This window comes from Carettochelys insculpta, chromosome 3 (genome assembly GCF_033958435.1).
Source record: "Carettochelys insculpta isolate YL-2023 chromosome 3, ASM3395843v1, whole genome shotgun sequence".
Taxonomy (NCBI): Eukaryota; Metazoa; Chordata; order Testudines; family Carettochelyidae; genus Carettochelys; species Carettochelys insculpta.
The window spans coordinates 88,029,465-88,055,506 of record NC_134139.1 but is presented as its reverse complement, the minus strand read 5'-3'; the positions used below and the strand labels follow the sequence as shown (position 1 = coordinate 88,055,506).

Sequence of the window (26,042 nt, the reverse complement as noted above, 5' to 3'; positions counted from 1 at the left end):
ACTAAAATCATGCCAGATTGTGGATGTTGCCAGACTGGAGAGGTTCAACCTGTACACTCAGATTTTAAGGAAATAAATGCAAGTTTAGACATGTATATTGGGAAACTGTTCCAATGCAGATTTTCATCATTACCCCAAAGAGCGCTTCTGATAGTGGATTTATTACACTTGGGTATTACTTCCATTCCTAAATTAAACGTCCAGGTATGACCTATTAAGAGTGTGTTGGTGTGGGTGTATGTGTGTTAAGTTTAGTCTATACATTAAGATTTATTAATCTTTGAACTAGTTGTCTTAGAATGATTACACCATAATGTTCTCCAAATTAAGGGTCACCTACAGTACTAGATAAGGCATAATCTTCCACAAAGTAAAATTACTAGCAGGTTTTGGAAACCCATCATAGGCAGCATTGAAGCTTGTTTAGTGTAGAAATATTTGCACTAATGTTTGCAAAGCTGTGGGGAAAGGGGGAGTCCTCCTCTTCCAAGTCATCTTTAGTCCCTGACGCACACACTGCTTCCTGAGAACTAAAAAGAGACCAGAGCTGATGGTCTGCACTTCACTGATTCATTTAGGGCTAGATATCTCAGTGTGCATGGTATGATGTCCTCCATATCTCTCTGGCCCCATGTCCTGACCCATAGTGGCTGCAGTAGTATCATGTCAGAGCTCATTGAGTCTATCAGACAATGTGTCATTCCCCAATGAGGGCATCTAACACCATCACTTCAAATGCAGTCTGCCTCTAACTGCTTTGAGTACTTCTTAGTGATCTCTCTAATATAAAGAGATTGTGATTCCCAAATGGTTGAGCACCCATGATGTGGACAGATAACCTGCTCTGTTTTCTTGGACAAAAACATCCGTTTCTACTTTTTCAGTGGTTAAAGTTCTGTGCGCTCTTCCAGCTTTAAAAAAACAAATGGCTTGTCCTGTAAGTTGGAGGGGTGATGAAGAATGGGTGGCTTGGTCTAGAAATAGTTTTCTGAAACTTTGTGTATTGATTTTCATCTTGACTGATTGTTCTCCAGCCACTGCTCCCTTTTTATGCTTGTTTGTAAAACCTTTAAGCCCCCTTTAGAGGGGAAAAAATTCTATTGTCCAAAATTCTTTGTCTTGGTTTTAAGACCACGATAGGTCTTAAGGAACAATTGTAATTTTATCATAGTCGCCTGGTATGACCAGATTATTCATTTTCCTTTCCTGGCCAGTAACTTCTGTCCCCTTTGGTCTTACGTTAGGTGTCTGCATTGTTGGTGACCAGAAGCCAATTAATGCTGGAAGACTGAACAAAATGTTGACTTATGAGGATCAGCTGCTGAAGCTGGTCTATGCTGGGGGAGATCCCTGTCCTGCGAATCCTGAATTGAAATACACAAGTTATTTTAGCTTTGTGTGCAAGTCCGATGCTGGAGCTGGTAGCCGACCTGTGCTTTTGTCCTTTGATGAGCAGACGTGTATCCACTACTTTTCTTGGCATACTTCATTAGCCTGTGAGGAGGAGGTAAGGGAATCAACAAGCTCCTGTTTGATTCAGAAATTGCAGACACAAATAAGAAGCAGGATTGTTTTCCCACTCTACTGTATCATCTTGATGTGGCAAAAGCATTTCTCTTCGAATGCTACATTTCATGGGTAGGGTACTGTACCAGACAAGACCCTTCTATGAATCTTTCCCATGGCAGCGCTGTCTTTTTCAGCAGTCCGTGCAGTGAGTATAAACTTTGTTACAGTGAAAGGTATGAGTCTGCGACCAGGTTTTACTTCTAGCCAAAGGGTTTCAAGTTACAGGGCTTTTTTTGACAATCCAAGAGTAGTCCTGACAAGAACAGAAGCAGCATTTTTCCAATGTTCATCTGAGTTAATGTGATACATGTTGATAGCTTGTATGCTAATTCATTTCACTATTAAACATGTTGGTTCTGAAAGATACACTGTAGCCCCAGTAGAAACTATGTGCTGGTGCAGATATTTCACAGTTAGCCTCTATGGCCTGTTATGTAGATCGGGGTCAGCAAACCTCACGGCATGGGTGCCAAGAGTGGTGCATGAGCTGCCCGTTGACAAAAGACCAGGTGATGCTACCAACCACCACCTCAGTGATAAAGCTCTGCGCTTTTATTGACTAATGAAGGTGTTTGTAAGTAGCACTACTAGTGACTTTAAAAAGTATCACCGGCACTTGGACCATACACAGAGGCCAAAAGGTCAAAATTCGGCACTCCACCTCAAAATGGTTGCTGACCTTTGGGCTAGATAATCCGTAATGTACCCCTTTCACAGGCTGCTCCAGGCAATGCATCAGACACTTTCGCAGTTGCTCTCTTTCTCCTAGTAATGTTTGCATATATTCTCTGAGAAAAGGCTGTTTGTTTTCATATATTCCCTTGCTGGGGCCAGAAAGTGTAAACATAACGAGAACACATCTATGGCATACAAAAAGGGTACTTGATTTGGAGAATGAAAAATGTTTACTGGATTGTAATGAAATGGCATAAATACCACCCTTTTGTGAAGTGTTCCCACATCTGACCTGGAGATTGTGCTTCAGCTTGCTGATTGTGTGTGAAGTTTTAATGGCTGTCTACACTAGGGAGTTATGCACCAATGCCTTTTCTCTTTCCTTAGTGATGAACCTGGGCCCCCAATGCATAAATTTAAAATAAGAGATTCCCATTTGTTCTAATAAATGTAACTCTTGTAGATTGCTGTCAGTAGCTATGCAAAGGGAACAATTATGCAGAGGTGCTCCAAAATGCATTTGAAATTTTAACGCCACTTGAAATTAACTCTCTGGGCACAGTGAGATAATGGGATGTCATTGCATAATGGTTTCCATGAAAGCACCATGTTTGTTTCCTAACAGGTGAAGTGCTCAGTGCTGAATGGCAGCTCCATTGTTGACCTAACCCCTCTAATCCATCGAACTGGTTATTATGAGGCATTTGATGATGATATAAGTGACACCACTCCAGATTTCTATATTAACATTTGTGAGCCTTTGAATCCAATTCCGGATGTCAGCTGCCCACCTGGAGCAGCTGTGTGCATGGTTCCTGTCACCGGACTGCCCATAGTAAGTATAGTGTAACAGCACTGTTTTTGAGATCCTGTAACTGACAGCTCCTTTGAAAAACACCCTTTAGCCCCATAAACCTATGTCTGTTCATGAGTTTTGTGGGGGAAGGGGCTGATTAAAACGACATTACCCAAGTCCTGCCCACCACACCATTTGTTACTTTTCTCCCCAAACGGTGTCCACATCTTATGTCACCATGGCTCTCCTGGGTTAGAAGAATCCACTGGGTTTGCAGACTTCTCTTTTTTCCTGTCATATACTGACAGATGACACTGGGATAAACCCTAAACGTTAGTCAACTGTTTCACTCGTGATTATATTTAGCAGTACAGTAGGATCTCAACACTTGCAAAGGTTCTGTGTTCAGAACCTTCTCAAATGTTGGTTTGGTGGCGTTTTTTTGTGAATGGGGCATGGCCCGGGGCCCCAGGGAAGCAGTCAGCCCTCCCAGCCCTGGGAAAGCAAGGCCACTTGCAAATAATTAAATTCACGAATGTGGCAACCCTACTGTATCTACTCAGGGTTTGGACTGGTGAGTAGAAAGCTTCTAAATAGCTGCCTGTGTATGGTGGGGGGGAAAAAATTCTAATTGTAAAAGTAGTACAGTGTGTCTAAAATATAAAGCTGGATGTGTCCCAGTGTGTAGCAAAATGCCCCTATAGTTGAGTTGCATTCAAAACCTCTTGTGAACCCTTGACTACCAGGTTTCATAGTGTTAATTTGCAAAGCCACAGCTGCAGGTGAAATCTGATTTGGAGGGGATGATAATGCATTGCTATAAGGAAGGTTGCCAGGGATTGTGAAGTTTTCTCTTGCTGAATCTTAGTGAAGACTAACTGGCTGACTCTTGATACCCATTTTTCTAAAGGCTGTGAGCAAGTGAATCTAGTATTTTAAATGGCCAAATTCCTTTACACTTGAGACTTTGGCTAATAAGGAACCTCTTTGTTAGTTGAAAACAGCACAATATCTTGGCCTAATCTTACACACAAGTTGTGAACTGTTGCTGGTTTACTACATGCTGTTTCTTCAAGTAAGTGGCCATCTTCGTTTTTAAGATTTAATCAGAGTATGTCCAATCAAAGCAATTGTTACATGGTGTGACTTTCAGAGGTGCTCAGTGTCTCAGCTGTCATCGAGTGTAAGCTGCACCTATTTGTTTAATCTGAAAACTTGAACTGTAATATTTAATATGTGGCTATACATCAGTGTGTTTTCTTGTTTAGGATATTGGTCGCATCACTGAGCCTCCAAGAATAAATCCTGCAGTAAATGAAGTTTATATCACTTTTAACAGTACAACCCCTTGCAAAACAGACAAAATGTTCAATTATTCTTCTCTTATTGTATTTCATTGTAGTAGAGGAACAAATCTGGTAAGAAACTTTTTTACATCTTTACTATAAAAATACAAATTTGCTCTGTGTAGAAAAAAGGTACAATACAGAGTGATATATTGCAAAATGTGTAGTAACCAGTGAGAGTACAGGTTAAACCTTTCTAGTCTGGAACCCTCAAGACCTGACCAGTGCTGCATCAGAGAACTTGCTGGACCACCAGAATCAATATTTAGTAACATTACCAACACTTTCACTGCTTACTAAGCTCTTAAGACATTTAGGGGTAAATTACAGCCAAATAACAGCACAGAACACAGAGCCAGGACTGGTGGCTGTAAGCAAACTTTATGGGACCATGAGGAAACTTGGCCACAACCATGATAAGTGGTTGTCTGGTTGCCTAATATCACGCTGGATTTACTGATGTTGGTGGATTAGAGTGCCAGATTAGAAAGGTTCAACCTGTATAAGCTTTTGTCTGACTAATGAGTTACTGGTTTTGATTGGAGTGAAAATAGAAAAAGTACTTCCTGGAGGGGATAGCAAACAGCATTTTTGGTTTGAAAGACAATTTTTCAGTTATTTAAAATACACATTTTTTTTAAGCGGGCACTAAATTTTATGCAGGTTACAAGCATTCTGAAACTTCACCTGAGTTAATTAGAAGTAAGCTTATTGCTAACATTAAACTTCCTCTAAATACCATCTCTGATCTGCTAGCTCTGTACCAAAATAATGGAATTTGTTGCCTCTTGAAATGAAACGTTAGAATTCATTTGAATGCTTACTTTGTACCCTGTGCAGTTTCCCCTGATTTAAAGACCAAAGAGATTTTGCTAAGCAATTGTAAAGTTACATGGTTAGGCACTTGAGACAGGAAGTGATAATACATCTTACATGTTTTCTTTTCATGTAGGTATTTGGTTACATTTAAAATATACGTTTTGGTATGAAGAATAGAGCTTGTCGGGGATGGGTGAGGGGGAACTAATGGAGGATTTCTCTGTCAAAATGCTTTTTGTGACTCTTTCCCCAAATTTAGTTTACGAGCAAAGGCGAAAAGCTCCAAGAATGTCAAAATTGGACATTTCAGCATTGTCAGAACAAAAGTTTTTTTGGTTTGAAACTACTTATTACTAAACTAGTGTATCATGTACAATTTGTTCCCAAATTACACGTACAACATGATGGGGTCAAATTTAGCTACGACAGATCAGGAAAGGGGTCTTGGAGTTATAGTGGATAGTTCTCTGAAGACATCCACGCAGTGTGCAGCGGCAGTTAGTAAAGCAAATAGGATGTTAGGAATTATTAAAAAAGGGATATATAATAAGACAAAAGATATCATACTTCCCCTATATAAAACTATGGTACGCCCACATCTTGAGTACTGTGTGCAGATGTGGTCTCCTCACCTCAAAAAAGATATATTGGCATTAGAAAAGGTTCAGAAAAGGGCGACTAAGCTGATTAGGGGTTTGGAATGGGTCCCATATGGGGAGAGGCTAGAGAGACTGGGACTTCTCAGTCTGGAAAAGAGGCGATTGAGGGGTGATGATAGAGGTATATAAAATCATGAATGGTGTGGAGAAAGTGAATATAGAAAAATTATTTACCTTTTCCCATAATACAAGAACTAGGGAACACCAAATTAAATTGATGGGTAGTAGGTTCAAAACTGATACAAGGAAATTTTTCTTCACACAGCGCACAGTCAACCTGTGGAACTCCTTGCCGGAGGAGGCTGTGAAGGCCAGGACTCTATTAGGGTTTAAAAAAGAGCTCGATACATTTTTGCAGGTTAGGTCCATAAATGGCTATTAGCCAGGGGTAAAGTATGGTGCCCTAGCCTTCAGTACAAGGGCAGGAGATGGATGGCAGGAGATAAATCACTTGATCATTGTCTTCTGTTCTCCTTCTCTGGGGCACCTGGCATTGGCCACTGTCGGCAGATGGGATACTGGGCTGGATGGACCTTTGGTCTGACCCAGTATGGCCGTTCTTATGTAATATCTTAACTGCACTCACTCTTGCTTTCAGAACATAAAACCCATTATGACAATTAGAAGTAGGGTGAAGATCAAATGTTGAGACAAGTAACTAGAGCATGTGGAAAAATGCCCATGCCTTGGACTCATATAGAAGAATGGGAGTTGTGAATGTGCTGTAAAATGAAAAATTAGACTGACTGCTACAACATTCAGAAAATTCTGCCAGATTTGGAAGGCTGAAGACTTTTTCAAAAACACACTGGTGTAGATGAGACAACTGTCATTCCAATACTTCTATGCAGGTTAGAACAGTAGGGTATGAGGAAAATTTATGAATGAAAGATTTTTTGACTGCAGAATTGAACTGACTGAGGTGAATACTAAGATACAGTGCTGTGGAAAGCAATGAAAGGTAAGATAATTAGAGCAAGAAATAATATTACAAACTAGTCAAAAACAACTGCCATGGTTTAGACTCAAGTCAAGAATAGACCTGGGAAGATGTGGTACATGGCGATGCACACCAGAATGCAAGAAACCGAGGAGGCCATGTATAAACATGGCAAGGAACAGTGCAGAACTGAAAGGTCCTGAACAAAGCTATGAAGCTGGTACATAAAGTGGTGGAAAAACTTAATTCAGCCCATTGTTGCTGGAGAGCTGACAGGCAGGCAGGAACTGAAGACTAGAAAACAAGTCAAACTTCAAACAAAACTTACATTTAAAAAACCCCACCCTGAATTTACCTCTGGAGAATTTTCAGATTTTGTTTTGATATGAAACTAAGCATTTGGAACCTCAGAATACTCTGCAAAACAGCACTTCTGTCTTCTCCACAGCTCTGGAAGGATCTGAGATTGGGTTATATGATGGAATAATTTGACATGGGTGACTGCAGCATCTTACTGTGTTCGACTGGCTGTGGGCCTGAGCCAAGAGGGCAGTAAATAGCCCTGCCATCAGGAGTTGTTCCCCCACCCCCTATTTCCAGTAATGAGAAGTAATTACACCCCACCTAGGCAGAGTTCATTTGCAATGTGTGTGTTTGCTGTGTTCAACAGGGCAAGCCCAAGATGATTCAAAAACTTGACTGCAGTTTTGTGTTTGAGTGGGGCACTCCTCTGGTGTGTCCCGATAAAGTGAACGTGCTGGGCTGCTCTGCAACAGATGAGCAGTTAAACTACACTTTTAACCTGTCCAGCCTTACTGGAGGAGCCTATAAGGTAACGTGAACATAATGTTGAGTCTGCTGTTGATCATTAGTGGGGGGAATAGTTCTTTTTGAAACCAAGTTGGTAATAAAATACTTGAGCAAGGAGCCCTGAGGAAGTCGGAATGAATCATGTGCATTACCTTTTTTTTTCTTCATCACCAAGAGCCATTAGCATTAAGTTGTGGTGGCATGACAGATTGCAACTTTGTGGTAACAAACCACATAGTAGTAGCTCTTCTGTAATAAAATGCTTACATCAAACTTGCATAATTCTACTTGTCTGAGGTATTTTTATCCCCCTAGGGAGGAAATGTTAACTTTTTTCATTTTAGATACTGTGTTTTTAAAATTTTTAAATGGGCGAATGGCTGTTTGACGTGCACAATTTTCACAGAATCTCCTGTGTGCTGCAATAATATGATTTGGCAAGGCTGCCTCATTAATATGGTTCACTGCGGTGAAACTTTACATTTGTAAGGTGTGTTTCTTCCCTACTTCCCCCCCGCCCCCAAATGATTTTATTAAATATAATGTACAGTCCCGGTCTGTCTGAACTTTTTACAAGACTTTGAGTATGTAATGGGCTCAGGTAATTCTCATAGTGTAATTCTCTAGTGTGTTATCTTTTGATTATATGATTCCCTCTGGGCTGCCTCTGTAGATATCTTCTGGATCCGGAAGATACCATGTTGGAGTGTGTGCTGAAGCAGCAGATGTGCCTCGAGGAAAATGCAGAGATGGGGCAGTGTGCCTGGTCTCCGAAGACAGCGTTGCTTCTTTTGGAAACATAAAGGAAATAAAAATGGATTACAGGCACCAGGATGAAACTGTCATTCTGCAGTATACTGGGGGTGATCGGTGCCCTCCAGGTGAGATCCTGTAATTGGCAGTAGATAATGGTACATGGAAAAATGGTCTGGTCCCACTAGGACAAGCAAGAGCCAGAAAAACTTCCAGGAAAAATCAGTTTAGCAGTAAAATGATGTAAACCTGGATCTCTTATTAACCACTTCATATAAATCAAATAGTTTTTATACTAGCAGGGGCTGCCCCTTTTTGTGTTGGCTACAGCTGAACGTGCCTGTCGATGGGCCTCACAACTGCTTTGGCATTCTGCTTCTCTAGCCCTTTTGTTTGGGAAAGGCACTTTGTAATCCCGTTAATGAAAAAGTTTTACAATTCAACAGAATAGGTTTCTAAAGGCTTGAGTTTCTGGGAGGTCCTCCCAGCCTCCTGGATGCCGCCATCTTGAGGGCCAGTCTCTTGCCCTCTGCCCTCCCCAGCTGCCTCACCCCAGCAACCAGCTGGCACCTCAATGACACGCGACCTGCACCCTCCCCACAGTGTGGGCACTTAGCTCTGGCACCTCCTCCCAGGGCTGTGCCATACATGGGAACTGTGAGGGGCCTGAGGTGGCAGTGCTGCGTTGCCTCCCCTGCTCCATGAGAGAGCAGCCCCAGCCCATGGTGGCCAAGTCCTGCACCGGCTGAAGTCAGCGAAGGCCTCTTCGGAGTGCAGAGGAGGCCAGGGCAGCGGCCGGGCTCCAAGGCCAGGTGGGGCGCTGCCACCTTGGGACCACTCTGACGGGTGCCAGGGATCTCTTGAAGCTGGTGTGTGGCTGTGGGCAGGGCAGGGCTGGGCTGAGCCTGGAGCGTGCACAGGGGGATTTTGGTGATGCCCTACCTAAAGCTGCGGATGAGCAGACAGCTCTCCTTTTATAATAGTATAGACCTATTAATTTCATTTCCAGAGGTCTGTCTTTACCTATGCACAATATAGCTTTTGCTGCGTATGTTGATTTGAAGTGGCCCTAGCCATTTGCCCGTACGTGTAGCACTTTGCAGTGCCATCTTTGATTGCGTTTAGATTTTAATGTTTTTGTATTTGTGTATGAATCCTGGGCTGAACAGAACAAAGAGGATGCAAAATACCAAATTATAAATGGTGGTTGTGCAATGCCAGGAAATATATATCACGGTAACTACAGAGCATGTGTTTCAAGGGATGTCGCTTCCATTTACAGTGACTGAGAAAGGCGAGCTTTGTGTGTTCCCCTTCAAATACAAAGGCAAGAGCTACGAGGACTGCATTATGGAAGAGGAAAGACGGCCGTGGTGTGCCACAACTAAAGACTATGACAAAGATGGAAAACGGGGATTTTGTGGACATGGTTAGTCAGATCTTTCATGTAGCAGAGTTGTGAAATGATGGATGTGTAAGTTTGGGCCTGACTCTGTTAAACCAAGGCTCTCTTTACATGTCTCTTACAGTGTGAGGATAGTAATGTAAGTGAGAATAGGAGAGTGGTGGTGGTGGTGGGGGTTCCTCTAATATTTTTATTTGGGTAAAAGTCCTTTATGATGAGACAAACAACAACACAAAAACCTGTATGCAGTTTCATCCCCCCGCCCCCTTGCCCCAATCTCATAAAATAATTATCTTACCTAACAAAAATTGATGTCCAGCTTAACAGGAGAATTAAATTCCACACTTTTACTCTACCAGCCTAATGTTGTGAGGTAATGGTAAATACAAGTGATTGTGTTGTACTGTTAAGTGCTCCTTACCAGTTGTCAGTGGGCTAGAAAGAAAAGCTCATGTTTCTTAATGAGGCTGCACTGTCCATATATGCATTACAGCCCCTTAAGAGTTCCTCCCCTCATGTTCATATATCTCCTTATAGCCACTGGGAATCGAGAAGCCACTATTATTTTCAAGTGCGACGACGGTGCTGGCAGTGGGAACCCACAGCTTCTGAGCGAGACACTGGGCTGTGCTGTGACCTTTGAATGGAAAACGCAGTTAGTTTGTCCTCCGAAGAAGATGGAATGCAAGTTTGTCCGAAAGCACAAAACTTACGATTTAAGAGTGCTCTCCTCACTTACGGGTTCATGGGTCTTCAACCATAATGGGATTGCGTGAGTTGGTTTTCCAGATGATTTTAATGTCTTTTTACACATCTGTGGATTGTTTTACCTGTCAGGTGTATAGAGGAGGGAAGTTAGTTTTTCAGAATTTGATAGTGAACAGTTGGTAGCTGATTTCACTCATAGTTTTTTCTCCAAATCACAGCCATTCATGGAGTTTAGTGACACTTGTGACTTGACTAAGGCTGTAATCCTCTGCACGTTAGCATCTTGGAAGTTGAAAGCTAGAATGAAAAGTTTGCTCATCCAGCTAACAAGAATTCGTTCTTCACAAATAGATGCCTTTGCACAGGGTGGATAAATTTAACTTAAGAATGCTGCATCGATTTAAATATTCACTTCAGTGAATTAAAGGAGTATCTTTATTTTAATATTAACTTTTTGAGGTCATCAAGTTTTACAGATATGTTATGGACTACCTGTTCTAGTCTGGCTATGGTCTGAAGAAGTGGGTCGTCCCACGAAAGCTCACCTAATAAACTATTTTGTTAGTCTTTAAAGTGCTACTTGACTGCTTTTTTGTTTTGATACCCTAAATATGTCACTTCCAGTGGTTACAGTGAGAGGATGTTAGTGTTTTACTTCTCAGGTTGGGTTGAGAGAGTTGGGAATCCTGTAAATTTTTTCCTGTCAAAGAATAAGGTTAAAGTGGAGAGGATCAGGTGTACTAGTTCTAAGAAGTTGAAAAACATTGTTACCAGAAAGCATCATTTTGATTTAACTGTGGTTAAGTTCAATAAATCCCATAAACTTGTGGCTTTGTGTGTAGCACTTTTAAGGTGTAGCGTTTTTAACTAACCATTTCATAATGTTGTCTCTGTACATTTTTAATTGAACTCCCATTTTCTTCCAAATATAAGTTGAGTCAAAAAACCTTTTAATGTTAGAAAAGAATGAATGAGACATACATACAAATATTAAAATTAATTTATGCTGAATGAGCAGGAACAAGGAATGTATTAAGCATCCTAAAAAATATTCTTTATTCAGAAATTTGATGACTGTTGCTTAGATTTATTCATGAGAACTTACTGCCTTCCTTTATTGGACACACCTCACTCAGATCTCGCTGGTGGTAACCACTCAGGCAAACATGAAATGAGCCACAAACTGCAGATTTTTGTTCTGCTTGTGCTTCCACATCAACTGATTTGATTCTTATTTTAAGTAGCCCACTCTGTCTTTTCTTTTATTACAGGTATTACATGAATCTATGTCAGAGAGTACACAATGGACCCCCAGGCTGCCCTGAAAGAGCGGCTATTTGCAGTAAAAATCAAAATGGGGCTGTTCGAGTTCTGGGACTCATACATACGCAGAAGCTGAATGTTACAGGTGTGGTCATCTTTTTGCCCTCTTATTTCTGTCAACAGCTGCAAAATTAACATTTTTGATAATGAGGATCTAGTGGTCCTGCTGAAACTTGTGTAAAGGCTTCAGTAAATCTCTTGCCTGTTAAAGTATTACTGCCTTTTAAGACGGGGTTACTCTGTGTGAACTTTCAAAAAGACACCCCAGGAGGGAGTGAATCGGTATCGGTATCTATCCACTCACCTTGTATTCATACAATACTATTAATAGTATGAAAACAATATGCATTGGTAGATGCGGATACAGTTATGCTCCCTCTTGGGTGTCGTCTTATTTTGAAAGTTCAAGTATGGTAATCCTAATGTAAGGTGGGAAGTTTGTTAATGACATGCTTTAAAATGCTTCCAAAATTCCATGTAAACCCAGGGTAACGTTTAGGCTGTGATAGTGGTCAAAGCAAGTTTAATTAGTTATAACTAGAGTCCTGCGCAGATATGGACATGTGGCTTCGCCTCTGCCAGGATCAAACCATGACCTGCTGGGGGGTGGGGATGGGTACATGGGTGTGTGGTGGCAGCAGCAGTAAGCAGTCTCACAAGGGTTGGAGTGGAGATGAGTGAGTGGGATCTGACACGAAGAGGCAGTGCAAAGGCAGGGAGGTTGGGGGCAGGAAGTGGAGTAAAAGTTGGTGTGAAGTGGTGGTGCATCATATGCTGCTTTCAGGGCTTGCAAGTGAGCCCCTAGTGGCAGTAGCAGTACATATTACATCACAGTGGGGGTGGACAGCCTGTTGCCAGGGCTTGCCTGCTCCAGTCCCTGCAGCCAGAGTCAGGCCCTGCTGCCCAGTAGCTGGTGGGCCAGAAGCATGGCCAGTGCTTCTGGGCTGAACCGGGCTGGGGACACTGATGCTGCCTGAGGAGCTAAACCGCTGGGTGGGAAGCTTTGTGCAGGTGCTGGAGTTCCCCAGCTCTGACTGCTGCCCTGACAAGGTACCACCGGTGCAGTAGAGCCCTGCATGTTTCTGTCCACACCATCTGCAGAATGGTCTGCAGCTATGAAGCAGATACTTCAGGATTTGCAGGGCTCTAGGTATAACTGAGATGCTCTGAGGCCATTTTTTAGGAAAATTGTAACTTTGTTATCAGGTCATGCCCAGTGTTCTGCTCCCTTTAATAGAATATTTTGTGTGTGGCTTTTTAAAACAAGGATTCACCAGATAGTAGCACTTTTCCAAAACGCAAGTAAAACTTACTTTGCTGCATCATTTGGTTTAAAGAAGAAGCTTTCCTTTTGTGTTCCAAATGTGCATTTACAGCTACTTTTTAAATCTCTTGTGTTTTTTAAATATACACTTGTGTGTGGGAAAGAAATCCCACCCAGGGGTCTGGGGAGAAATTTTCATATATTCTCGTTCCATTACTTTGCAAAACTGAGGGTTTCATTCCCTGTTTGAGAATATACTAAAATTGGTGTAATGGAGTAAGCAAATTACCAGTTGTCTTTAGAGGAAAGATGAATTTGTAACTGAAGTGTTTCTTTTGAGGGGCATTGGGGAAACTGTGTCTGGTAAGGGTGTTTGCAAGTTTTGTTTCAGCTTTTGTACTGATGTAACAAGATGTAATTTGATTTATGGTCCGATCAAAGCACTGGGATTAGATATTGAGGCTGTAGTCTAAAACCACAGTCACAAACAGAGTTGTATGTGAAGGATTACAGAATATGAAACTGAATCTTTTACTGGTTGTTTCTTTCAGATGGTAAAGTCCTTGTTAATTATTCAGGCGGACATGAATGCAGAAAAAACAAGAAAGCAACGACTATTATAGAGCTGAAATGTGCAAAAACCGTTGGTGAGCCCATGCTACAAAGGTGAGCAGTAAATAGGACATCCGGTTCTATTGATGACCACCTTGGTGGAGTCAACCAGTAAGATACAGGGGCTGTGTAAAGTTGTTGCACTGGAAGAAGGCGATGCTACATGCATGGAATCCCAATTGTTGGCTTAAGATCTTTGCTCTGCTCTAGCACCTGACACCCAAAGTGCTTTAGGAACACAGAAGTCTCTCATGTTTCTGTAAGGCTGGCATGCTCATTTTACAGAGAGAATAAGACCCAGATTTTTACAGGTGTTTCATGGTTCCAGTGCCAATGTCTCATTTTCAAAAGTAACTTCATGTTGGCAGTCTTTCACTATGGTGGAACACTACCTTTAAAAATCTGGGCCTAGGTTATTTGACCAAGGTAGTACAGTTAGTCCATGCTAGTGCTGGGAATCAGAGCAGTAAGTTTTAACTAGCAGTTTGTGCTCAGATATCGAACATGGTCAGTTACTTTTCAAATTAAAAAAGGGAAAAAAAACCCCAAAGTGTTAACTTCAGGCACCATTTAAATGGTTTTTCAGCTCAGTTTGGGGGACAGGTTGGGCATAAATTTTCTGTTTGGCTAGAAAAAATGGGCTAGCTTTCTTCTTATGCCCTTGATCTTCCACAGTGTTCTCTGTAATCTGCACCTTGCAGAGATCCAAAACAAAAGTGACAAGTGTTGATGCTAGAATGGGAAAGAAAGCTGGCAGTGGATAAACAGCTTCATGGTATACTCATTGTTCTTGAACGTAAATGTAGAAAGTTCTGAGTAAATGTGCACTTTGCTCTGATAGTGCTGTCTGAATTCCAACTAAATAACTTGGATGGCTGCCCCTTGCAAAGTAAATGTACAGCCTGGTTTTTTTCCCCCTTCACAAGCCTTTAGAAGGACGTTTTTAAATATCTCAGACTTGAGGGTATGTAATTCTGCAGAACACATTCTCAATTTGTGTTTACCAGATTGGAGGCTTTTGGACTTTCTGCTTGTTCATTTTCATAAACAGCAAATCCACGCAGTATTTGTTTTAGATTGTGTGGGCTAAAATCTTGGCATGCTCTTCAAACTGTTAGAGCATAACAGGAAAGAATCAGTGATGATTAAGGTGGATGTGGCTACAGTATCGACCTGGCCTTTTCCTCTGTTCTTTTAAATTACGTCAGTCTCCAGTTTTTTTAGCTCTGTCTTGGGGGAGACTGTTCTCCAATTTCAGGTTTCTTGAGTGATTTTTAATCTGTTACTTCGCACATGGAAAACACATTTTAATGGTGTAAAAGCTGACAAAACCCTTACGTACACAAGTGATTTAATGAGAGCAATAATCTTTGAATGCAGCCTCGTGAGCCCTGACTGTGCTTGGAGCCAAACTCTGTTGCTCCTTTGTGAATTAAGTGTTCCCTCGTTGCAACAGGAAGAGCTGAGTACAAGAGCCAAGGACTGGAGCTTTATCAGTCATGTTCATTGTCCAGGATCAGTGAAACGCAAAACGTAAACCTTCCAAAGCAAACCAAACTAGTTCCTATTACTTTTTCTTTAAATCTCCAGCGTAGCATGTGACATTGAGAACTTGAAGTTGCTATTTTTCTTTTTTTTTTTTTTAAGTTTGGGGTTACAGAAATTACCTGTTTAGCCTGCTAGACCCATTGACTTAGGAAGCAGCTCAGTAAGGCTGGTAGAACAGTGACCTTGCTGTACATAATCAGCTTGCGCAGGGAAAAAGTACACATACTAAAAGCGCTGAGCGTTTAAACCTGCCAAGCCCGTAGGCTACACCGTGTTGAAAACCAGCAGCTTCCCCTGCCCACTTTTCCACTGTCAGTTACATCCTTTTCAGACTAGCAAGTGTTGCTTAAATATGGCTTGTGTTTGATTAGGGTTGATGAAGAAAACTGTATATACTACATCACATGGGGAACTCGGGCAGCTTGTGCTGTGAAGCCGCAAGAGGTGGAGATAGTGAATGGGACTCTTGTTAATCCTGCAACAGGGAAAAATTTCAGTCTGAGTGACATTTATTACAAGTAAGTCAAAGCATGTTCCTTTAGTGCTCTGAATTTGGCTGCCAAAACTAGATCACTTTGAATACCGTGAGTTGTGTTAAACGTGCCTGGATTTGAAACTCAGGTACTAATGGACTTTCCTGTAACCCATCGGTTGTGGGCTAATTACTGACCTGGGGCCTGGTCCTGGCATGTGCAAGTGATGTGTCTGTCTTCTGTTGAAGCTGTTTGAAGTCAGTGGGGTTTGAGGATGTTCAGTGTGCCTTGAGGTGTTCAGCACCCTCTGGGGTTGGACACTTGTAGAAACCATGGATCAAGAGTTCTTCCAGTTTGTTCAGAGCTCTCTCTAAAGATGATTAAAAGCCCTCTCATGCTGCTTAGTGTCTTTCACTCAGCCACTGTACCATAGACAATTCTTACACCCTTATGTTGACTTTGGTTTTTATGTCGCACTTTTATTGTACTCCAGTAATGGTACTTTCCCAGCTTCCAGGCCAGTAAAGACCATTGTGCTCATGGTACTCTGACCTCCTGTGTAACACAGGCCTTAAAACTTCTAAAATAATTCCTAGAGAAGATCTTCTGGAAAGACAGCCAGTCTTGGTTTAAGAATTGCCCGAAAGGAGTATTGTTTGCAAGTTCTGTGCCTGCGGTGGAGAGCTTTACCATGCTGAGGTGTAAAGTAGAGTTCCTGGTTGAAGTGTGGTGGAGGCTCAGGGAAAGGAGGGATATTAGACTTCAAGACTGACTCTAGTGTGTTTTTTCTATACACTGTAAAACTGCAGAAGGAACTGCTTAGAGCAGATTTATGCCATACTCGGTAAAAGCAATAAGGTAAACAATGCAGGATGTGTTGGAGTGATATATACGTGATCATAATTCAGGCTTGTGTTGAGAACACAAGGCAGCTGAAGCAGTGCTTCTGAGTCACACATTAGTAACAAGCGTTAAAGAGAGTAGAAGTGGGATAGCCATGCAAAAGCATTGGCATATCTAGTCACATGGCAGGTGTCTCTCCCCTGACCAGGGTTTTCTAGTGCCTAATGCTATTGAATAAGGAAGGAAGTGGGTAGGGGAGACCAGATAGGTAGGTAGGAAATATATTTTTTCCAAAGCAGACTTGAAAAGAGACACTGATGTGGGCGTACTCAAAAATCAGTCTTGAGAATGGAAAGGTGTACTTGAGTGCTTTTTTTTTAAAAAAAAAATGTTGGTTCAAAACATTGACTCCCTGCAGTAATGTTCATAGATATAATTATAACATGTACACATTACAAGTGTCAGATAGGTAGCCGTGTTAGTCCGTAGGTTCAACAGATCTGTTAGTCTATAACGTACCACAAGACTTCTTGTTGCTCTCACGTTACAATTGGTTGGTAGCCATTAATCTTGGACATGTTGGATTGGTGTCAGTGGTGCTGGGATATTGCCGTCTGTACTGCTCAGGCAGAATGCAGGATTTTATGACCAAACCTTCAGCCTAGGGCACCTATAACTTAAACTCCTAAATCCATAGTTAAACCTCAAAATAAGTAAGTGGTCTGATTTTTTTGGTTTTTATTTTGAGAAGGGCAGATCACCAATAAATCCAGTGGAAGCCATTGGCAGCTGCAGGTGTTGAGTCTCTTGGAAAAACCACTTCTTTTGGTGCCTGCATGCAGATTTGGGAGCTAACATTTTTAGGCACCAAAGGTTGAATTTTTTTCCCCTAATATCTGCCCTTTCTGACTCTAGACCATAAAATCTAGAGAGAACTGACTTGTGCTTGGATATCTGCTCAAGTCAGGTTGCTTCTGATGTTCTTGTATGTGTTCTTCCCCATAATGGGCGAAATTTGGACTTTGTAGTAAAGTTGCTTTTGCTTTCAGATTATACACAGCATCTGGTGATATAAGGACAAATGGTGACCAATACGAGTATGAAATCCATCTTTCTTCAATAAGAGATTCGGCACACCCACAGTGCTTTGGAGCCAATGTATGCCAGATCAAAACTACTGGTACCCATGTTAGGAAAGTTGGCTCTTCCAATAAAGCTAAATATTATGTTCAAGGTAAGTTCTCACTGACTAGAACTGTCTACACTTGGAACCTTTCCATGAATTACTACCTAGAATGTGAAGCTTCTGCTTTTTCCTATCATTTATATTCATGCGTTCCTATTAAGGCTGCTGGAATTTGTCCTCCTAATTTCAGTCTTTCCACGACTCCATGCTTGTCAATTTAAATGCAGCAGTAGTTCGAAAGAAACAAATTATTTTAACTTTTGTTATAGAGAAAAGAGAGATTGGTGTAGTGATGGGCAGACAAGACCCTTCTCTTGTGAACACCATCCACATATATGCACTTTAAATAATCAGTTGTACTGTCTGTGATGCCAGAAAAGGATTTTAATGCAGCTCAGGCAAGCTAAAACCATTTGTACGTGAAACTTAGTATTAGTTATGACAAGCCCCTTCACTTTCTCTGCAGATTCAGAATTTGTCTTAATAATTCATGGTATTAGTGTGTCTCTGCTAGCTACAGGACATCTCTATTTAGTCAGTACTGCCAAACACAGCATGACACGCAGGACAAAATATCAATGCTTGGACTCCCTCAGTTTTCACCTGAGAGCAATATTGGTATCTTTGCTTGTTACAGCTTTTTACCTTGTGTACTGCTGGCACACTCATGAGTAGGCCAGCACTTACACTGTGCAAAAGAGAGAACACTTACCCCCTACTTTAGAAGAGTAGGGGTGACAGAGCAGTCCACCAATCTTTAATATGTGAGGTCCATTGAAGTTCTTGTTGGAGTTACCTTGCAGTGTCTTGTCTTCAGGATTCACATTTGGAGTTTGAAATTGGCAGTAAAGGCTTTGATTAAAACTTTGAAAAGTGACCAATATTTTGGTGCACAGTTTGAGAGCATCAGAGGGCAAGTGTACAGCACTTTACAAAAATCACATTCCCCTTCAAGATGGCCAGTTGAGCACCAATATTGTAACTTGTTCTAAAAATTCTTGGCCTTCCTTTTTACACCCAGTGTTTAACTTATTTTTCCACTCTGATGTGATAGTTGACAGGAATTGAATGAATACAGCAGACATTGAGGGCTTGATCTTTTTTAATGCCACGCTGCTCAAGTACTCTAACACAGGAGTTAACGGGTACCTCTATCTATATGAATACCTAAATCCTGACTTGTTGCTCACACAAGCAAGCAGTGCTCGCTGAAGTATGCGCTGGGCCTTGTGCATCGCTTCATGAATGTAAGGCTTGACTTAAGTGTGGGATTCACAAGGGAGGCATGTAAAGAGCCTTTCTGGCCAATTGAAACTCTCCTTCTGTTCCCATAGAGATGCATAGCTTTTCCAAAATCTCGAATAGCATATGGCAATTGGTGGATGTCATTAGTGTAAATTTTCTTATTCCTCAGAAAGATGTTATCAAATTGAATGTTAATTTTAATTGTTGGAAGTTCATTTAGTGCATATACTAATGTTCATCCAACACCGTGTTAAGTTTTTTGCTTAAAAAAGGGGTGGGGGTGGCACAATGTTAGGAATTCTAGAAGGTCTCTCTGTAGGCCTGCCTGCTATTCAAGTGTAATACTTTTTCAAAGGGAAGCTGTGAGTAATGAGAACCTGAACTTTGCAGAAGTGAAGTTAGACATTCTGAAGTAATGCTCTCTCCTTTTGTAAAATATATAGAACATTTAATCGATTGCTTTTAAGGACCCAGTTCCAGTGCAGTGTTTTATGAAACCTTTTCATGTTTCTTTGTAGATGATGACTTGGATGTTGTGTTTTCATCCGATTCACCCTGTGGTAAAGATAAATCAAAATTTGCTTCCTCAACGATTTTATTCCACTGCAGCCTGCATGCAAAAGAAGGTATCCCAGAATTCCTTCAAGAAACAGCAGACTGTCAATATCTGTTTATCTGGTATACATCTGCAGTCTGTCCATTAGGGTAAGTAACTTCTTTCTCCTAAAGTAATATGGTGTTCTTGTTGGCAATTTAGTTACTAGAAAGTTCTTTGGCCTTCCCGAATTATCTACATGAGTTGTGACAAGAAAAAGACAGCGAAGAGCCTAGTAACAGGAGCATCTAAAGCTTAATGAGAGGAGCCAGTGGAAGCAATTTCATGGTTTAATAAATGGAGGAACATTGATTCCACTTGCCGGCTAGATGATGATGATGATGATGATGATGATGATGATCTTAAATTGTTTTTCTAGATCTAAAATGAGGAATCCGCTGGCTTCTTAAAGACCAACAGACTTCTTTGGGCATAAGCTTTCATGGGCCATTCCCTCCCCCCCCCCACCCCCAACTTTAAGGTTCAGGTCTAGATGGTTTAATATTTGTACCAAAATAAATTTTGAAAAGGAGAGCGCTCAACTGAAATACTTTTCCACATTAACTGAAACTTGCTTTCATTCAGCTTGTTTCCTTATAACAACTGCTTCTCTAGTTTGAGGGGAATAACCTAAGACACATCTCCCATTAAGAAATTGTCTTAATTTTTAAGAAGCTCCTCCAGTCATTTATCCAGTGTGTAGAAATGAATAGCTAGGCTTCTTACCACTGCAAAGGGCTGTTACCTTTACTTGCCCACTTCTTCATGCCAGAACTTTCTCTGCTCGAGTGTCTATTTATTTGTATGGTGGTAGTGTCCACGAATCCCAGTCAGACCCAGTTTTGCTGAATATTGTACAAATACCACAAAGGAATGGTTCCTAACTCGAAGACCTAACCCCCAAAAGTAAAAGCCAAGATCCAACAAGTGGCTACAGACCGATGGGAGAGCCTGAGGTAACAAGGCAATATTAATGGGCACGTTAAGTTGTGGTTCTTCAAAAGCAAGATGTGTAGCTTCATCTGGGTACTATCCCTTCTGTGTTACAATTCTGCAAGCTGCCTTTCGCTCGTTGACCTTGTCCTAGATGTCTTTTTCAAACCAACTGTGGAGTTGTTCTGGTTCACGCTTTACTGAAAACGTGGTTCATCTTTGTACCACCCAATGGTGCTGTCTATCTTGTGCTGTTTGTTGAAAGACGCAGTGTTGCATTGAGCAGGTACAACTGGCTAAGGCACAGGTTCAGTTTTAGAGCCTTTCCAGGGTTCCTGATGTTGAGGAGCTGTGGATTCATAGCTAGATCCTACATTGTTTTGGGGTTCACTTTTTTAATTCCCTAAATATTTAACTGTAGACACAAGTTCTACTTGTTAATAGATACATGCCAATAAATGTGTAATGTTGTTAGAATTGTCTTTTTCAACCATAATTCTGTACTTGGTTGTAGACTCAAATGACCATTTCCTCCTATTTCTTTGTTCTAGAGTAAACTGGATATCTGTGTATTTAAAAAATTCTGCTTTCTTCCTTTGTAGCTGAAGCAGCAGCAGCTTCTATATGAGACCAGCAAGAGCTGGTGTTACATCTCTTACTGAGTGTGTGTGCCCAGTTATTCGAATTTGCATTTCCTCAGTGTTGTATACAGCCAGGCAGTGTGTCCTCTTAACCTTGTGTGCTATGCTGCTTACAGAAGTTCTGGAAGTCAAGAGGGACAGTCTGACCAAGAAGTGCAAATTTTCAAGGGCCTTTCAGGAAGAAGCCAAGCTGTTGGGGCTATACTGAGTATCCTCCTGGTGATTCTTACAGCGTGTCTAGTGATCTTGTTGCTTTACAAAAAAGAGAGAAGGTAAGACAGTGGACACTTATGGGAAAGTGTTTTCTTGTGTTCGTGTTTGGTGATTCCAGTTAAAGGGATGGTGTCTAGATTTCAAGAGTCCAATTTCTCAATGTTAAATACATTTTGGTATTGTCATGCCCTGATACTCTATGAAAGACCTGTACAAATGGGAGAAAACTGGCTGACTAATCTGCCCTGTTACACTGCTGGATGCTAGAAGTAACCAATAAGGAGGAATAGGGAACTCAGGCAACTGACTCTCCCCCCCGCCCCAAGTTGATCGTGTCCAAAGCTATGTCTACACTAGACTAAAAGTTGACCACAGATGAGCAACTAACTGTGCCAGTTAAATTGATTTTAACAACGCATCTGTGCTCAGCCAACTTAGCTGCCTATACAGGGGAAGAGTTTCTCTCATTGACCTCCCTTATTCCTCATGTCTCACAAGGAGTACAGGGGTAGGTGCTGAAGAGATCAGTTTCACACGTCTCTACTAAGCATGTGAAATTGAACCCCGGATGATCAACCCTGAGCAGGTCAATCTCCCAGGGCAGTGTAAACCTGCCCTAAATATAAACTCAAGAGTTTCCCCTGGTTCAGTGTGACCCAATAGATTTAGCAGAGAACTAATAATGCTGTCATGATTGTGTTCAGCAGGGTAGAGTTAATGTCATCTCCTCTTCCCTGGATGAATGTTCTGAGCATTGTTACAAGTTTGAGAAGACTGGGGAGTTTCAGAACATCTACTGGGGACAATGTGCAGTGAGAGTGGTGTGACCAGCTCCAAATCCTAGAATTGAGTCTCTAATGATAGCAGTTAAAGACAGGTTTGGCCCAAGACTGTTGGTATATCAGTGACTCCCATTCAGTCAATGGGCTTGGAGAGGCATATGTGGGAAGAGTTGGCTCCCTTGTCTTTACTGGACAGTGAGCAAATTTCCCACTGACTGGCAGAGAGTGAAAATTAAGGGTATCAATATTGCTAGTCATTTGTTTTTTCTCCAGCAGGATAAATAGGGATCCAATATTGTAATAAAATACTTCTGCTTGCTTTGTTTTTTAGAGAAACTGTGATACACAAGATAACCAACTGCTGCAGAAGAAGATCAAATGTTTCCTACAAATATACAAAGGTACTTACAGCTGTGATGACTCAGAGATGGTGTTTCCTAATGATTTTTCAAAACTAGTAGTAAATAGCATCTCCTCTCAATTAGTTTAAATGAATTTAAAGTAACTGTGTGTGTCTATAGCTGAGCTAGTTGGCAGTCTGGGGCTAAATCTGGAAGTTGATGGAGAGAGTAGAGGCGGGGGGAACACAACTGTTTCAGTCCCAATAGATGGTGGAAAGGACAGGAAGGAGAACTCAAGGGCAATGCAGAGGCATGATCAACAAATAGGAGGCAAACGGGGAGAGCACAGAGCCAGAGAAGAAGAGGCTAAAGTGAGTTCTTGAGTGTAAAAGGCAGCATGGAGCGACCAAATAATTAATAATACACTAAGTCTTTTTCTTTCTGCTTCTCTGTGGAAGATGATAAATCCAAGTGCAGAAAGAGGTGGTCAGTAGTTCTCAGATGATGGATTTGGGAGATCATAAAGGGTTCTTGTAAAAGCTTATACAATATTATGCAGTAACGTTACAATATTCATGCTGTAGATAAACTCTGAAGAAGCAGCAAATGAGAATGAAACTGAGTGGCTTATGGAAGAAGTTGCAGCATCAAATCAGAGACCAGAAAAAGGAGGACAAGAAAATGGTCACATCACTACCACGTCGGTTAAATCAGACACCTTGACGTCTCTCCATGTGGATGACCTGGACAGTGAGGATGAGGTTCTAACTGTTCCTGATGTGAAAATTCATTCAGCTAGAGAAGTACAATCCAGAGGCTCTGACAACAGGCAGCAGCAAAGGAAGCTGTTTAGTCTTGGAAGTGATGCCAAGACCAATTTGCTGAATGGAAGGAAGGAAAGTAAAGCAAAACCTAAACCAAACCAACAGAAGACACAGAATTCTACTAGTACCTTATCGTTCCATGATGATAGCGATGAGGACTTGTTGAATGTTTAAATAGTCCCCCTCTTGTGCCTAATTAAATAAATATAGATAAATTTTATATATATATAGATATATATATATAGTGGGACAACAAAACACTTCCAACCAAATATGAAGACTTTAGCCTGAGACGACTTCTGAATTTTGCCTTTAACAAGAAAACTATTCAAAAGGGAAGAATAAAAGAATCAATCCTGGATGTTTACAATGATCTGTTCAGGAACAACTGGACTTCCAGCCCCCGATGGCTGAATTGTGTTGCTTCTCTCTCTAGCCAGGATTTTCATTTTAAACTTTCAGTGCAGGCATGACACGTTTGTTACAAAATCATTTCAAAGGACAGGCATAAATCCGAATTAAGCCCCTGTCACTTGAGATCCAAGGTAATTTGACTACTAGAATTTTAACTCTCTCCCTGTATTTATTGACTCACTACTCAGGTTTGCTGAATAATAGCAACATGTTCTTCCTGCCGGCAGGGTATTATTCTGTAGATTCACCCATCAGATGAGAAAGATGTAAATGTTGGAACGGGTCTAATTTATCCTGTAAATTTGAATACTCCATTCTAATTTAAGCAGTTAGTTGATTTTAAAACCATTTACGGAAAGGTACAACTCAGTTAGCTTTAGTCTGAAATGATGGTGGTTCTTTGCATGATATTTTGGTACTGGTCACATGACGCATTTAATCAGTATTTGCTTAAAAGTGTTGACAAGCACCCGGAGTTCTCTTGAATGTAGTTGGGCCTAGAATTTGGGTGTGCTCAGACACAACTGGATTGTTTGAGGCGATGGGTGCAGAAACCCTAGAATGCCATATTCACAGCCCTGTCAGCTTCCAGACCTAGAGAAGCCTTAATTTGCATAACAGGTATCCTAGTATTAACTCTACAAAAGTATGGTGGGCCCAAGTCTTTAAATAGTATTCCAGACCTAGTTCTAATATATCCTGAGGCCAACAGTCACTGAATTACAGTGTTGCCAGGAGTGAATGAAGATGTCAGTCTTCCTATAGCAGTCTGCTCCTCTCAGTGTTTTCTGAATTATCTTATGGGTGATAGCATGGTTTCAGATACATGTGCTGGTTGGAATTTTTGAACTTCTTCCTTGTACCTTTTTTGATTGGCTTATTTGGTTTCAACACCGGTTTCTTCATTTTATAAAACATTTTCCATTTTGAATCAAATTTAGTGTAATATAAACTATTCAGAAATTTCAATAAAAGATAAATTAAACAGACCTTCTGTATTGTTCCCCTGTGTATTGAAATAAGTTCTGAATTTTTTTCCTGCTTACACTTCAACAACTGTAGTTTGACCACTTACAGTCACTTTCTAAGTTACCTGCTGGAAACCATTAATATTTCTGATTACTTTGTTCTCATCAAGTAGCATGAATATCTTTTATACCCACCCCCATCCCTGTTCCTGGGTAGTGGAGACCCTTAATGAAATGGAATGGCTGGGCCAGCAGGCTTTGGCCCCCAAATCTAAGGGTGCTCAGCACCTAGATTTGTTTGATAGCAAAACTTACTCCACCGGTTGTCTGCTCAGGGTGGCTAACCAGTTGGTCGTCTTGAACCACTATAATAACTCCTGGGCTTCCCGCCTCTATTTTTAAGGGTTCGTTGCCCAAGGATTTGCAGAAGAGTTCAATGTCATTCTGCAGGAGGGTGAGGCAGTGTCTCACACCTGTCTAAGCTTCCCTGGACTCAGGGGATGCTGATGCATGAGCCTTCGCTTCAGGTATTGCCAAGCACCATGTGGTCTGGCTACAACCTTCCAGCCTCCTGCCTGAGGTTTAACGAAGTGTTCAGGATCTTCTCTTCAAATGGGCTGAGCTATTCACAGAGCAGACTAATATGCTCCCTCTGCTCCTCCCAACCTGGTTGGCTATTACGTCAGTTCGATGGGTCCCCCAAACAGTTGCATTGGGCTACACCATCCCCTTTCATTCTGACCCACCTTCCCACCTGTTCTCTTCAGGGACCCTCTCATGAACAACACCTCCTCAAGGAGGTTCAGTTGCTCCTGGCCCTTGGGAAGTAGAAGAGGTCCCATCTCAATATACAGGTATGAGGTTCTACTCCCACTATTTCCTAGTCCTAAAAGCAAGAGGCGGGGTTTCAGCCTATCCTGGACCACATGGAGCTCAACAGGTTTGTTTCCCACAAGTTCCATATAGTTTCCCTGATCACTTTCATTCCCTGTCCGGATTCAGGGGACTTGTACGCCACTTCCCTTTTAAAGGAGGCATTTCCATGTTGTGATTCAGCCTTATTGGTGCAATCTCTCTTTGCTGTGAGTCACCTACACCTTCAATTCACATTCCTCCCCTTTGGGCTTTCCATGGCCTCCAGGGTGTTGAGCAAATGTATGGCAGTGGTGGCAGCTTTCCTTCAACGCATCGTCATTCAGGTCTACCCCCACCTGGATGATTTGCTCTTGTGGGGCCATTCATTCCACCATGCACCTTTGCCAGAGACCCTCTGGACAGGGTGGGGCTACTGCTCAGTCTGGGAGAGGCCTCACTGATACTCACTCAACGCATAGAATTTATTGGGGTAGTTCTTGAC

The 26,042-nt window shown here is 41.5% G+C and overlaps 1 protein-coding gene across 1 annotated transcript in view; it reads left to right on the top strand.

The window, feature by feature from the left end:
• IGF2R (insulin like growth factor 2 receptor) overlaps positions 1 to 24,706 on the top strand; it is a 113,445-nt gene extending 88,739 nt beyond the window's left edge. The window contains exons 34-48 of the mRNA XM_074990287.1: positions 1,245 to 1,507; positions 2,870 to 3,079; positions 4,309 to 4,458; positions 7,475 to 7,636; positions 8,288 to 8,495; positions 9,650 to 9,796; positions 10,310 to 10,544; positions 11,752 to 11,888; positions 13,619 to 13,733; positions 15,599 to 15,745; positions 17,593 to 17,777; positions 19,493 to 19,679; positions 21,260 to 21,415; positions 22,470 to 22,539; positions 23,064 to 24,706. Of these exons, the coding sequence (XP_074846388.1) occupies positions 1,245 to 1,507; positions 2,870 to 3,079; positions 4,309 to 4,458; positions 7,475 to 7,636; positions 8,288 to 8,495; positions 9,650 to 9,796; positions 10,310 to 10,544; positions 11,752 to 11,888; positions 13,619 to 13,733; positions 15,599 to 15,745; positions 17,593 to 17,777; positions 19,493 to 19,679; positions 21,260 to 21,415; positions 22,470 to 22,539; positions 23,064 to 23,477 (2,786 nt within the window). The 3' untranslated portion in view covers positions 23,478 to 24,706. The remainder of the gene's footprint in view (positions 1 to 1,244; positions 1,508 to 2,869; positions 3,080 to 4,308; positions 4,459 to 7,474; positions 7,637 to 8,287; positions 8,496 to 9,649; positions 9,797 to 10,309; positions 10,545 to 11,751; positions 11,889 to 13,618; positions 13,734 to 15,598; positions 15,746 to 17,592; positions 17,778 to 19,492; positions 19,680 to 21,259; positions 21,416 to 22,469; positions 22,540 to 23,063) is intronic.
• Positions 24,707 to 26,042: the final 1,336 nt, after the last annotated feature.